This window comes from Bos grunniens, chromosome 12, assembly GCF_055505025.1.
Source record: "Bos grunniens cultivar Pamir isolate PY7600 chromosome 12, Bosgru_T2T1.0, whole genome shotgun sequence".
Lineage (NCBI taxonomy): Eukaryota > Metazoa > Chordata > Mammalia > Artiodactyla > Bovidae > Bos > Bos grunniens.
In genome coordinates this window covers 78345485-78361121 of record NC_141176.1, presented here as the reverse complement: position 1 = coordinate 78361121, position 15637 = coordinate 78345485, and the positions used below count along the sequence as shown (strand labels likewise).

At 38.9% G+C, this 15637-nt stretch overlaps 1 protein-coding gene across 1 annotated transcript in view; it reads left to right on the top strand.

Moving 5' to 3' along the window:
- The window catches only part of LOC147361950 (ATP-binding cassette sub-family C member 4-like), a 177833-nt gene that overhangs the window by 147643 nt on the left and 14553 nt on the right, over positions 1-15637 (top strand). Inside the window, 2 exon segments of the mRNA XM_086330256.1 lie at positions 9428-9600; positions 10039-10144. Coding sequence (XP_086186382.1) covers positions 9428-9600; positions 10039-10144 — 279 coding nt within the window.

Here is a 15637-nt window from a genome sequence, read left to right as displayed (position 1 = left end):
CTAGAGTAATCAGGTTGGTATGGCACTGGCACAAAAACAGAAATATAGATCAATGGGACAGGATAGAAAGCTCAGAGATGAACTCACACACCTGTGGTCAACTAATCTATGACAAAGTAGGCAGGAATATACAATGGAGAAAAGGTGGTATCTTTAGTAAGTTGTGCTGGGAAAACTGGACTGCTAGGTGTAAAAGAATAAAATTAGAACACTCCCTAATACTGTATACAAAAATAAACTCAAAATGGATTAAAAACCTAAATATAAGATCAGATACTATGAAACTCTTAGAGAAAAACAGGGAAAAACACACTCTACATAAGTAACTGCTAAATATTTGATTGATCTTTTCATTTCAGAGACATTGGCATATTTCTTTAATCTTTTTTGTTTGTTTGTTTTTATTACACAAATCTAAGAGATTGATTGTTCACATTGGTTTGATTTGGTGTGGTTGTCATTTACTGTTACCCTTTCAGGGAAGCTCTGAAATCTGTAATATACAGATGAGCCTTAACTATGAGCAGGCAGATTTAGAGGTATGACCATTTCCAGCCAGTAATTCTGGTTTCTGAAGGATGTCACAACTGAGTCTTTATACACCCACCCTGCTTTTCAGCAGCATGTGGATTTTGTTTTCTTAAATTGGGTCGATTGCTTCACCTTCTCTTCCTGAAAAGCAGTGTGCCTCTGATTTCATTTAAGTTTGTGAGTCTTTAACAGTAAAATTCTACAAGAGAAGAGGTGTGTAGAGCTGTTAACCATTAAATGTAAAGAACAATAGGATGATCCACTACTCTTGAATTCACAGGACAAATTTAATGGTGAAATTGGGACACATCTTAAAAAAATAACTGGAAGTACTGGTAAATTATTTTTATATTTGTTTCCCAGATTGAGATTTTTTTTCACAAATTCTCAGGTAGCATTACTCTAGAATTTTAGAACATATTGTTTCATGAACAGAGAGGCAATGTTAATCTAAATTATAAAAATGCTGAAGTGGTAGATAATACTAAGATCTATTTATATTTAAACTACATTTGGGACTTTCTATAAAAATACAGAAACCTGAGCTTATTTCATGAAGTGAAGTATGTGGTTCCCATGTATTGCTTCTGGAATTAATTCTGTTAACTTTGATGATACCACTTAAAGAAATCATCCCGTCATTATGTTTCTCTAGGAATTGATTACATATGACTGTTTTAAAGAAAACTTACCAAATCTTTCATTGAAAAACATACAAATGTGATAAAGAAGTAATTCCAAGAGAATCTGAATAAAGGGGTGATTTATCACTCTAAGTTATTGTTGTTCAGTTGCTAAGTCACGTACAACTCTGACCCCATGGAGTACAGCACACCAGGCTTCCCTGTCCCTCACCATCTCCTGGATTTTGCCCAAGTTCATGTCCACTGAATCAACGATGCCATCCAATCATCTCATCCTGTCTCCCTCTTCTTCTGCCTTTAATCTTTCACAGCATCAGGGTCTTTTCCAATGAGTCAACTGTTTGCATCAGGTGGCCAAAGTATTGAAGCTTCAGCTTCAGGTTCAGTCCTTCCAAAGAATATTCAGGGTTGATTTCCTTTAAGATTGATTAATTTGATCTCCTTGTTTTCCAAGGGACTCTCAATAGTGTTCTCCAGTACCACAATTTAAAAGCATTGATTCTTCAGCACTCTGTTATTGTCCAGGTCTTGCATCTGTACATGACTATTGGAAAGACCATAGGTTTGATTATATGGACCTTTGTCAGAAAAGTGATATCTTTGCTTTTTTAACACACTGTCTAGTTTTGTCATAGCTTTCCTGCCCAGAAGCAATCATCTTCTAATTTCAAGGCTATAGTCACCATCTACACTGACTTAAGAGTCCAAGAAGAGGAAATCTATCACTGCTTCTAAATTTTCCCCTTTATTTGCCATGAAATGGTGGGACTAGATGCCATGATCTTAGTTTTCTTAATGTTGAATTTTAATCTGGCTTTTTCACTCTCCTCCTTCACCTTTATCAAGCGGTATCATTAAATCAATGAAGTCAGTTTTTAAGTGAACCAAAACCCCTAGTTATTAACTTGTAAATGATGCCTAACTGGATATGTGAATCCAAACTCACAGAGTTAACCTGAGAATGAGCAGGAGGGAACCACTGGTTTTCCTCTTTATAAACTTCAGTTAAAAGGAAAAGATGGCTTAAAAAAAATTTTTTTTTAAGTCCTCTAGTTCTGTTTCCTCCTTCTTCCTTGGCAGAGATGGACATTCAGAAGGAAGACAGTTCTATGGATGCTGCCTGTCTCATCTTGGTTATTTTTCAAAATATGCTGAAAATACATTTTTCATGTACTGAAAACTTGCTAACTTACTGTTAACTGATGAAAGTTCATCAGAAATTAGTGCTGATAGGGATGCTAAAAAGGAAAGGCAGCTCCAAAAATATAAAATGAGTAGTGCCTGAGGATGAAGCACTTTATCACTCAGAGGTTCAAAGATCACAGTATATAAAACTCTGGAAATGAATCATTGATATGTTGCTTCTGTTAAAAAACAAAAACAAAACACCTTATATACTGAGATTTGGAATTAAGAATATAATATGGGGGCTTCCCCCGTTGTTCAGTGATAAAGAGTCTGCCTTCAATGGAGAAGTGGGATCCATCCCTGAGTTAGGAATATTCCCTGGAGGAGGAAATGGTAATCCACTCCAGTATTCTTGCCTGGGAAATCCCATGGACAGAGGAACCTGGCGGGCTAGAGTCCGTAAGGTCCATGACTTAGCAACTAAACAATGACAACAATGTCATGTCAAACCTGGGAAGAAATTGCACAGTTAAATGGCTGACATTGATAGTGTCTCTGTTAGGACACAAGTGTGTCTCATCACACAGGAAACCAAGATACAGAAACCTGGGTATCAGCAGCCTGTGCATCAAGAACCACGTGGTTCAGTCCTTGCAGTGGAGACAGGTCACATGTCCATTTCCCTGGGCCTTGTGTTAGGTGAACTTCCTTTACTGCTGGCCCTGCTCTAGTAAAAGCTTTTCCCCATCTGTTGATTGCACTTCAGTGTCTCCTTCTGACTCACACCAGATTTTCTTTTTGAAAAGTAAGACAGTTCCACAAAATTTGGAAACCACTTGACATCTGTGTTCCCCTCCTATGAGGGGCATCAGCACCTACTACACAGAGTGCACATAGCAATGATGGAGACAGGCTGCCTTATAAGTCCAGTTTATTGTTTTTCAGATTTGCTATATTCTATTATTTTCCCAAGCTCAAAAACAATCTGAAGTATTCTATACTGAGATGTATAGTTTTAAATAGGTATTATTTGTTCTATTTTCCTTAAATTATAAGTTTTTCAGTGCTTTCCTTTGTTTAAAGTGTAATATGATATCTTGGAGTCAGTTAATTGTTATAAGAATATATCCTTTTTACAATTACACTTAATAAGAAAGCAGTGATAGATATAAATTATTTATCCATATGAATTTAGTTTCTAATTTACAAAAACAGGTATGTCACGCAATTAGAGTCACTTATGTCTTCATTCATGTTGTTGCTGTTTGTCGTGTCTGACTCTTTGCAATCCCATGAACTCTATCCTGCCGTGTTCCTCTGCCCATGGGATTTCTCAGTCAAGAATACTGGAGTGGGTTGCAATTTCCTTAGCCAGGGGATCTCACCCAGGGTCAAACCCAAGTCTCCTGCTTTGCAGGCAGATTCTTTACCACTGAGCCACCAGGGAAGCCCACCTTCATCCAGCCAACAAATATCTACTGAGAGCTTGTTAGGCAATGTTTCAGATTCTGGGGCTATCACAGTCATCAGGAGACAAAATGTCTGTCCTTCTGAAGCTGAAATTCTCCTGGAGAAGCTGAAAAGCAAACCAATGCATATGTAACAAAATCTCAGTGCTGATACATGCAAAGGAGAAAAGCGAAGCAGAACTTGAGGAGGGGCTAGCCGATAGCATTATTAATAATGGGCAATATATATTGATCTGTTACAAATTCTGCATATATTGACTCATTTAATATTCTTAACACTGTTAGGAGGTACACACCTTCATAATTATATTATAGTCTTACTTAGAGTTTAGGAAAATAAGATAGAGTAGGTTCAGGAACTTACCCAGTTGGCACAGCCAGGTAAGACTTATCCCCAGGCTGCCTGGCTTCAAGTCTCCAATTTATTTTTGTTTGGCTGAAAAAAAAGTAGTCAAAAGAGTCTAAAATGTGGTACTTTCGTGCAATCTCAGAAATGACAGAATGATCTCAGTTCATTTCCAAGGGAAACCATTCAGTATCACAGTAATCCAAGTCTATGCCCCAACCACTAATGCCAAAAAAGCTGAAGTTGAACAGCTCAATGAAGACCTAGAAGACTTTCTAGAACTAAAACCAAAAAAGATGTCTTCTTAATCATAGGGGACTGAAATGCGGAAGTAGGAAGTCAAGAGATACCTGGAGTAACAGGCAAGTTTGGCCTTGGAGGGCAAAATGAGGCAGGGCAAAGGCTAACAGAGTTTTGCTAAGAGAACGTGCTGGTCATAGCAAACACCTTTTTCCAACAACATAGGAGACAACTCTACACATAGACATCACCAGATGGTCAATACTGAAATCAGATTGATTATATTCTTTGCAACCAAAGATGGAAAAGCTCTATACAGTCAGCAAAAACAAGACCAGGAGCTGACTGTGGTTCAGATCATGAACTCCTTATTGCAAAACTCAGGCTTAAATTGAAGAAAGTAGGGAAAACCACAAGCTATTCTGATATGACCTAAAACAAATCCCTTACAAATTATACAGTAGAAGTGACAAGCAGATTCAAGGGATTAGTTCTGATAAGACAGAGTGCCTGAAGATCTATGGACAGAGGTTTGTAACACTCTATAGGAGGTGGTAACAAAACCATCCCCAAGAAAAAGAAATGGAACAAGTCAAAATGGTTGTCTGAGAAGGCCTACAAATAGCTGAGGAAAGAAGAGAAGCTTAAGGCAAAGGAGTAAAGGAGATATACCCATCTCAATGCAGAGTTCCAAAGAATAGCACAGAGAGATAAGAAAGCCTTCCTAAGTGATCAATGCAAAGATATAGAGGAAAACAATAGAGAAGGAAAGACCAGAGATCTCTTCAAGAAAATTAGAAATACCAAGAGAACATTCCTGCAAGGATGGGCACAATAAAGGGCAGAAATGGTATGGACCTAACACAAGCAGAAGATATTAAGTAGCAGTGGCAAGAATACATGGAAGAACTATAAAAAAAAAAAAAAAAAAAAAAGATCTTAATGACCCAAATAGCTACAATGAAGTGATCACTCACATAGAGACAGACATCCTGGAACACGAAGTCAAGTGGGCCTTAGAAAGCATCATGATGAAGAAACCTAGTGGAGGTGACAGAATTCCAGCTGAGCTATTCCAAATCCTAAAAGATGATGCTGTGGAAGTGCTGCACTCAATATGTCAGCAAATTTGGAAAACTCATCAGTGGCCACAGGACTGGAAAAAGTCAGTTTTCATTCCCATCCCAAAGAAAGGCAGTGCCAAAGAACGTTCAAATTACCACAAAATTGCACTCATTTCACATGCTAACAAGGTAATGCTCAAAATCCTTCATGCTAGGCTTCAATAGTACATGAACCAAGAACTTCCAAGTGTATAAACTGTAGTTAGAAAAGCCAGAGGAACTGGAGATCAAATTGCCAACATCCATTGGATCATCGAAAAAACAACAGAATTCCAGAAAAATGTCTTTTTCATTGACTACACTACAGGCTTTTACCATGTCGGTCACAGCAAACTGAGGAAAATTCTTAAAGAGATAGGAATACCAGACCACCTTACCTGCCACCTGCTAAACCTGTATGCAGGTCAAGGAACAACAGTTAGAACCAGACTTGGAACAACTGGTTCCAAAGCAAAATTTGGACTGCTTCAAAATTGGGAAAGGAGTACATCAAGACTATATATTGTCACACTGCTTATTTGCAGAGTACATCATGTGAAAAGCTGGGCTGGATGAAGCAAAAGCTGGAATCAAGATTGCTGGGAGAAATAGCAATAACATCATATATGCATCTGACACCACCCTAATCATAGAAAGTGAAGAAGAACTAAAGAGCTTCTTGATAAAAGTGAAAGAGAGGTGTGAAAAAACTGGCTTAAAACTCAGCATTCAAGAAACTAAGATCATGGCATCCTGTCTCATCACTTCATTGCAGTAGATGGGGAAACAGTGGAAACAATGGCAGACTTTATTTCCAAAATCACTGCAGGTGGTGACTGCAGCCATGAAATTAAAAGATGCTTGCTTCTGGGAAGAGGAGCTGTAACAAACCTAGACAAAATATTAAAAAGCAGAGACATCACTTTGCTGACAAAGTCCATGTAGTCAAGCCTATGGTTTTCCCAGTAGTCATGTACCAATGTGAGAATTGGACCATAAAGAAGGCTGAGCACTGAAAAATTTATGCTTTTGAACTGTGGTTCTGGAGAAGATTGTTGAGAGTCCCTTGGACAGCAAGGAGATCAAACCAGTCAATCCTAAAGGAAATCAACCCTGAATTTTCCTTGGAAGGACTGATGTTGAAGCTGAAGCTCCAATACTTTGGCCACCTGATGTGAAGAGATGACTCATTGGAAAACATCCTGATCCTGGGAAAGATGGAAGGCAGGTGGGTAAGGGTACAAAAGTGGACAAGATGGTTGGATGGCATCACCAACTTAATGGACCTGAGTTTGAGCAAACTCTAAGCAATAGTGAAGGACTGGGAACACTGGCCTTACAAATAGCTGTGAAAAGAAGAGAAGTGAAAAGCAAAGGAAAAAAGGAAAGGTATAAGCATCTGAATGCAGAGATCCAAAGAATAGCAAGAAGAGATAAGAAAGCCTTCCTCAGCGATCAATGCAAAGAAAGAGAGGAAAACAACAGAATGGGAAAGACTAAAGATTTCTTCAGAAAATTAGAGATACCAAAGGAACATTTCATGTAAAGATAGGCTTGATAAAGGACAGAAATGGTATGGACCTAACAGAAGCAGAAAATATTAAGAAGAGGTGGCAAGAATACATAGAATAACTGCACAAAATAGATTTTCATGACCCAGATAATCACAATGGTGTGATCACTCATCTACAGCCAGACATTCTAGAATGTGAAGTCAAGTGGGCCTTAGAAAACATCACTACAAACAAAGCTAGTGGAAGCGATGGAATTCCAGTTGAGCTATTTCAAATCCTGAAAGATGATGCTGTGAAAGTTCTGCACTCACTTTCTCACTCATTTCCAAAAATGCCAGCATATTTGGAAAACTCAGCAGTGGCCACAGGACTGGAAAAGGTCAGTTTTCATTCCAATCCCAAAGAAAGGCAATGCCAAAGAATGCTCAAACTACCACACAATTGGACTCATCTCACATGCTAGTAAAGTAATGCTCAAAATTCTCCAAGCCAGGTTTCAGCAATACGTGAACTATGAACTTCCAGATGTTCAAGCTGGTTTTAGAAAAGGCAGAGGAACCAGAGATGAAATTGCCAACATCCGCTGGATCATGGAAAAAGCAAAAGAGTTCCAGAAAAACATCGATTTCTGCTTTATTGACTATGCCAAAGCCTTTGACTGTGTGGATCACAATAAACTGAAAAATTCTGAAAGAGATGGGAATATCAGATCACCTGACCTGCCCCTTGAGAAATCTGTATGCAGGTCAGGAAGCAACAGTTAGAAATGGACATGGAAGAACAGACTGGTTCCAAATAGGAAAACGAGTACGTCAAGGCTGTATATTGTCACCCTGCTTATTTAACTTATATGCAGAGTACATCATGAGAAACCCTGGACTGGAAGAAACACAAGCTGGAATCAAGATTGCCGGGAGAAATATCCATAACCTCAGATATGCAGATGACACCATCCTTATGTCAGAAAATGAAGAGAAACTAAAAAGCCTCTTGATGAAAGTGAAAGTTGAGAGTGAAAAAGTTGGCTTAAAGCTCAACATTCAGAAAATGAAGATCATGGCATCCGGTCCCAACACTACATGGGAAATAGATTGGGAAACAGTGGAAACAGTGTCAGATTTTATTTTGGGGGGCTCCAAAATCACTGCAGATGGTGACTACAGCCATGAAAGTAAAAGACACTTACTTCTTGGAAGGAAAGTTATGACCAACCTAGATAGCATATTGAAAAGCAGAGACATTACTTTGCCAACAAAGGTCCATCTAGTCAAGGCTATGGTTTTTCCTGTTGTCATGTATGGATGTGAGAGTTGGACTGTGAAGAAGGCTGAGTGCTGAAGAATTGATGCTTTTGAACTGTGGTGTTGGAGAAGAGTCTTGAGAGTCCCTTGGACTGCAAGGAGATCCAACCAGTCCATTCTGAAGGAGATCGGCCCTGGGATTTCTTTGGAAGGACTGATGTTGAAGGTGAATCTCCAATACTTTGGCCACCTGATGTGAAGAGTTGACTCATTGGAAAAACTCTGATGCTGGGAGGGATTAGGGGTAGCAGGAGAAGGGGATGACAGAGGATGAGATGGTTGGATGGCATCAGTGACTCGATGGACGTGAGTCTGAATGAACTCCAGGAGTTGATGATGGACAGGGAGGCCTGGCGTGCTGAGATTCATGGGGTCGCAAAGAGTTGGACATGACTGAGTGACTGAACCAAACTGGTAACACTGGTATGCTGCTGTCCATGGGGTTGCAAAGTGTTGGGCAGGACTCAGCAACTGGACGACAATAACCTGTATCCGTATGCTTTGGGAAATAAAATGTTGTATTTTATTTTTCATGTGTTTTCATTCACTATAATGCATTTATGACATTGAAGGAAAAGTACTTGACTGGTCCAGTATTTGTAGGATTAAACTTGGGAAAGAACCATCATCAGAATGGGCTCCAGGATTACTAATGTATAAGGGGCAGTTTGCCATTGCTTGAACTTGCATATATTGAACTTTAGAAAATAGTAAAGGGCCAATAAGCTTATATCTTCAGAGAACAAGATTTTCTGTAAAATTTTTGAAAATTTTTCTCTAGTGTACGAATTCCTATGCAAAATGTACTTTGGGAAACTTGACTCAACCATAAAGATCCTTTTAACCTTTATGTTTAAATCACATTGGGAGAAATAGCTTCACCTTTTGATAGACTCCCTTAACTAACCCCTAGGTGGGTTTCTGATGGATGTCCTGTGGTGGGAATGGGAGACATTGAGATCTTTCTGTCCTGAGTTGACTCCATCATCTTTCTCAGTGAACACTCATTGGAAGGAGCTCTCCCCCACCACCTGGCTATACATGTAAGATACATAAGAAGTCCTGAGCATGTCAAAGCTCTTATGTCTAAGAGGCTTGTCTACTTCAGTAGCAGTTTGCTTAGAAAAATGTCATTCTTTCTGTATCCACAGGTACAACTCAAAGAATCCATCAAAGGTCTTCCTGCTAAAATGAATACTGAATTAGCAGAATCTGGATTGAACTTGAGTGTTGGTCAGAAACAACTGGTGTGCCTTGCCAGGACTATTCTCAGGAAGAATCAGATATTGATTCTTGACAAAGCCACATCATACGTAGATCCAAGGTGTGGAGCTGAGCCCCTGGAAATCTTGAACTGACTTGTAAATGTGGTAAATGGAAAACATTTAGTGAATCTTCAAAATGTTTCTAAGTGCTCGCTTGGCTCATGGATATCGTTGATAATATTAATTCCAGAAACAAAGGATAAAACCAGGACATGTTATATGGTGTTAATGTCATTATGAGGCACCATAAGAAAGCTGAATTCCTAAATCCAGCTCCTGATAGTTTCAAGCAATGTTGAGGGAAGACTAATTTTCCATCATTTTATGAAAAATAGTAAATTTCTAAGTAGACTTTTTATACTTAGTTTTTTTAGGAACAAGACTATATGTTAAAGTATTGACTTTAAAAGACATTGTAAAAATATCATAGGATATTTTTAAGTCTTAAGTCTGCTTTTCCTGTCTTTACTGAACTAAATCAACATCTTTGTTTCTAGAACTGATGAGTTAATACAAAAAAAAATTCATGAGATATTTGCCCAGTGCACTGTCCTGACCATTGCACACAGGTTGAGCACCGTTATTGACTGTGAATGGATAATGGTAAGACCCTCACCATTTTAGCCGTTTCCATTTATGTTCAATTGTCAATGTATCCTTCCATGTAAAATTTGATAGGAACCTCCCTTGATATTTCTCTTAGTTTCTTTTCTCATTCCTGAAAATTACTGAGGTACTTAACTATACTTTTAGAATGCACTATTAAATAATATATCCAATAATCTTATATTTCATTTTAAAAGTTTATTTGAACTGTCATTTTTTTTTGTTTTGTTTCCTTTGTTTGTTTTTGTTTTTGTTTTATGATGGCCAACCATTAAAATATTCCAAACCCAGGTTATAGCTCCATATTTTAGTTGGGTAGAAAACACAATCATTTTCACTGTGTCGTAGTTGTTTCAGCATTTTTGGAGTCCCTTATCAAAAAAATAGACTTGAATTTAGACTGCCAGGAGGTTGATGGCTAAAGTTGAATTTCTCAGGAGTCCATGAGAAGAAAAGGCCTAGTGAGAAAAACAATATTTTTTAACTGAAAGGATTTAATACAAGAAATGTATTAATAGGGATTAGAGGGCTAGAAAAGTGAAACACTGGGGTAATGATTTTAGAAAGCAGCTACCATATCCTCGGACAGATCTCCAGACCTGAGAACTCGGAAGAGAGGCCCTGAAGAATTGATGCTCAGACCTCTGAGGAGAGGTCACTGTCCGGTTGCTGGTCATATTTGTGAGGGGGCAGGATGGGGCTCATTCTCCATGTGCTAATAGCTGGGAGCTGGAGTCAGGTCCCAGTACCGAGGTGATGCTAGTAGCAGAATCAGGTAGCGCATTAGCTGTTTCCCACCTTCAGTCTCCCTCTAGTGCCCTCTACTGGCAGGACCTAACAAAGGCCACCTGGCAAAAGAGTCTCTGAACTCTTGCAGTGACTTGCACAGACCCAGCTTCTGCATCACAGATGAGAGTTTGGAAAGAAAGGCAAATCAGGGATGAGAGACTAAATAAACAACCATCGAGTCTTTTACACAATATCTCTGTTCTGTACACATGACAGGCTCCAGGTTTTGGTCTCTGGTTACCTGCCTAGTGTCTTCCTTTCAGGTTTGATTTGCTCTTTCTTCCTTAGTAATTTAATATTTCCTTCCTTAGCTTTATTTCCTTCCTCAATCTATTCCTTTTCTCTCTCTTTTCCGTTTTATCTTTTTCCTCGTCCTTTCCCTCTGTTGCTTGCTCAGTTTCAATAAATGAGAAATGGGATGTGGCTTTATAACATAAGAAAAGCATTCCTCAAAGGAAAAACTTTGGCAGCAAATAATCTCAAGGAATGCAAGATACTTTAACGTATTTTGATGGTCCATACAAAACAGTAATAATAACTAGTGAGTAGTCAGTAATACCCACAGTTCCTTATGTCTAAGGATAATAGTACCATCTCTTATGACTTCTTGGGCAGCTTCTGGAATACTACCTCCTGTCCTACTTCACATGCATTGTCAGATGAGATCATCAGTGGGGCACTGAGTAGATACCAGGCTGTTAGCACTGAGGCAGTGCCTGTAGCCTCACTTCCTGAGTTGGGTGTGCACAAGAGTGAGCTCTCAGGAGGCAGAGGACAGGAGTGGGGCATCCCCAACCAAAGGGATGCTCTAGGCTCCAAGCAGTGTGTCTGGTCACCTGGACGAGACATCACAGGAAGCAGGCTCTACCTACAGACTTTCATGAGAGGTGGGGTGGCATTCAAGATTGCCCAACAGTGACTCTTAATTTCTAGAAATGTTTTGTGTCAGGCATCCTTAGTCCTTCATTTTGTGTTCTTGAATGCTAATTAGAAAAGTAAATTTTATTTCTAGTTTTTACCTGCCGCTTTATTTTTTCTTACCTCTCAACATTGTATTTCAAAGACTGTCCCCCAACACACCATTTTTCCATAACAAATAAATGATGCTGTGAGATGTACCTGTTTCAAGCCCTTTGTCAGGCTTTAGACATAGCAGCAGAAAGATGGCTCAATCTCCAGCTCAGTTAAGGGTCTGTTCAATTAAATTCTTTGTTCCTGAATGTACCCTGAAGATTTATTTTTGGTTTTTGGTATTACAGCATTAAGGACATTCATGGTAGCTGATTCTTTTTATCATCTAATTCTTAGAAGTACTGTCAGCTTGAAATGTGTGGTTGGTTAGGGAAACTGAAGAAGGACAGAATTAGGATATGTCACCTGGTCAGTCCTAAGGTATTATCACTCAGCACCTGATCTGCAGATGTGAACATCTATATTCTCTGAACAAGTCAGCTTTCTTGATATCAAAATACATTCATTTTTTAATGCTTTATTTACTGATTTGTTGTTCAGTCACTCAGTCATGTCCAACTGTTTGTAACCCCATGGACTGCAGCATGCCAGGCTTCCCTGTCCTTTGCTATCTCCCATAGCTCACTCAAACTCATGTCCATTGAGTCGGTGATCCCATCCAACCATCTCATCTTCTGTCATCCCCTTCTCCTCCTGCCTTCAATCTTTCCCATCATCAAGGTCTTTTCCAGTGAGTTGGCTCTTCACATCAGGTGGCTAAAGTATCGGGGTTTCAGTTGCAGCATCAGTCCTTCCAGTGAATATTCAGGGTTGATTTCTTTTGGGATTGGCTGGTTTGATCTCCTGCAGTCCAGGGAACTCTCAAGAGTCTTCTCCAGCACCACAGTTCAAAAACATCAATTCTTAGGCTGGCACACAGCCTTCTTTATGGTCTAACTCTCACATCCATACATGACTTCTGGAAAAACCATAGCTTTGACTATATGGGCCTCTGTCAGCAAAGCAATGTCTCTACTTTTTAATGCACTGTCTAGGTTTGTCATAACTTTTCTTCCAAGGAGCAAGTGTCTTTTACTTACCAATACCTCCTGGTAAGGAAGTTATAAATTTCTATAATCTCAAATTTTTTCTGTCTTGGTCAATGTCTATGAGCAAATATTTAAAGTAGTTTCATGAAGCAGTGCACTGCCCGTCCCTCCCCAACTTTCTAGTTTTGTCTCACTCTGTTCTCCCTCCTTCCTTTACAGCTAAAACCACACTGATGGTCTTTAAGTTCTCCAAATTCAATCTTCACTCTCTTAGAATGCACCCTCTATAGACTGTTGGCTTAGTCTAAGGTGGCTGCAGTGGAAATGGTGAGATGGTGGGACCTGGGCTAGATAAGGAAGTGGAGCCAAGTGGAATGTGTGATGGATTGAACATGGAATCTGAGGGCAGAGAGAGAAGTTGATGCTGGTTTCTGGATGCACAGCCTGAGCATCTGGGTGAGTAGGGAATATGGAGGGAGAAGGGAAAGGCAAGGGTTCTCTTTGGAGCCTGTCATCTTTGTGATAAATGACCTTGTTTCCAGGAAAGGATCTTACCCTTCACTGTGGAGCTGCTCTTCCCACTCCTGTGTTGGGAGACCTTCAGTTTAAGGTTTCCTGGTTGAGGTCATCAGTGGTGTCATGGGGAGGTCCCACCAGGAGATGTAAACTTGCCCCTGTGTTTACATCTCAGTCTGAGCTGGTTATGGTTGCTGACTCCTCTGGTAGGAATAACAGGATTAGACCTCAGGGCACCAAAAGACAGGCATCCCCCAGCTTCAGGGTTGGGGATTGTCCTCTGTGCTTCACTCACACCAGGTGTAAAGCTTGTATGTTATTCTAGAGCTTCTAATTACCAGTTGGCTTTCAATGCAGCAAAAACTTCACAAATAATGTTCTCTCTCAAACCTTCAATTTTTGAGGCAATCTTATTTTTATTGCTTGCTTTAGAACTATAGACATACCTTGTTTTATTGTGCTTCCCAGATATTGCATTTTTTACAAATTGAGAGCTTGTCATAAACCTGCATTGAGGAAGTCTATAGGGACCATTTTTCCATCAGCATCTGCTTATTCCATGTCTCTGTGTCACCTTTTGGTAATTCTCACAATATATCAGACATTTTCACTACCAGTGCAGTTGCTTTGGTGATCTGTAACATCAATGATCTTTGATATTATTACTGTGACTTACTGAAGTCTCTGATGATGGTTAATATTTTTTAGCAATGCCTTATTTTTAAGTTAAGGTCTGTACATTATTTTTTTTTCAGACACAATGCTATTGCACACATGCTTGGGTATAATATAGTGTAAACATAATTTCTATATGCCCTGGAAAACCAGAAAATGCACGTGACTCACTTTACTGCAATATTCACTATATTCTGGTGTTCTGAAACGGAACCCACAATAGCCCCAAAGGATGCCTATACCTATTCCTTTCTGGAAAGCAGGCAATTGTTTGTTCTGAAAGCTTTAAGGACATAAAGACAAGTCAATCTGCTGCAAAGCCTGATGCTTCACAGGGCGGGCTGCCAGCCTGGGGGAGGAGCTTGAGGAAGTGGCAGATGCTGATGAAGGAAGGGCATAACCAACAGTGCTGTCACCATAAAGTCCTGTCACTGCAAGTGCTTAAGGTGTAATAATTACATATTGTTGCACTGATGAATACTTCTGCACAAAAATAGGTGGATATTTTCTTTTATTCTGTTTTTTAAAATGATGAGCCCAACTCATAAAAATATATTTTTGTTACAAAAAAAGCAATAAATGTGCAAGGTAGAAATAGGAAATTTTTTTAAAATCTCATAAAGGAAAGATTACAAAATATACACCACCAGAAAGTAACAGTTGTATAGTGCTATAATATTATTTGGATAAAATTAGAACTATTACTAATTTAATAATTAGTCTTATGCAAAACAGAGTATTTCATCAGCAGAATTTTTATAGCAACAATATATTCTTAAAATCCCCCATATCATTAATTAATTTTCTTTTTTAAATATAAATGTATTTACAATATTGTAATTAGCCTCCAATTAAAATAATTAATTTTCTATATCACAATTTAATATCTGCCTAAAATTTCATCTTAGAGATCAAGTATAATTAATCTGAAACTTTGACATAATATGGTCTTCCCTGGTAGCTCAGACTGTTAAGAATCTGCCTGCAATGCAGGAGACCCAGATTTGATCCCTGGGTCGGGAAGATCCCCTGAAGAAGGGAAGGGCTACCCACTCCAGTATTCTTGCCTGGAGAATTTCATGGATGAGGAACCTAGCAGGCTGCAGTCCATGGGGTCCCAAAGAGATGGACATGACTGAGCAACTAACACTTTCAATTTAGAGATTATATATTTTTTCAAATTGTCACTTTTATTAAAAAATCTTGAAATAATTAGATGGATATGGTTTTGCTTAGTGTAAGTGAACAAGAGAAAAGGCTTGTTGGGAAACAATTGTGATCCAGTTAATAGCTTTGTGTATGTGTTGGCTCTCTGAACTGATTTACCCTGTTTTGGTTCATTAAACCAAGCCATTAATGTTTAGGAATTTTATTTTACAAATAAAGTCTCTTCATTTTAAGTATCTTAAAGATGTCATAACAGCATCTAAGTTATGACTAAGCATAAAACTCATAACAGCAACTAAGTTAATCTTCCTCATTTGCTCCGAAATAGTGGAGCAAGACAGAC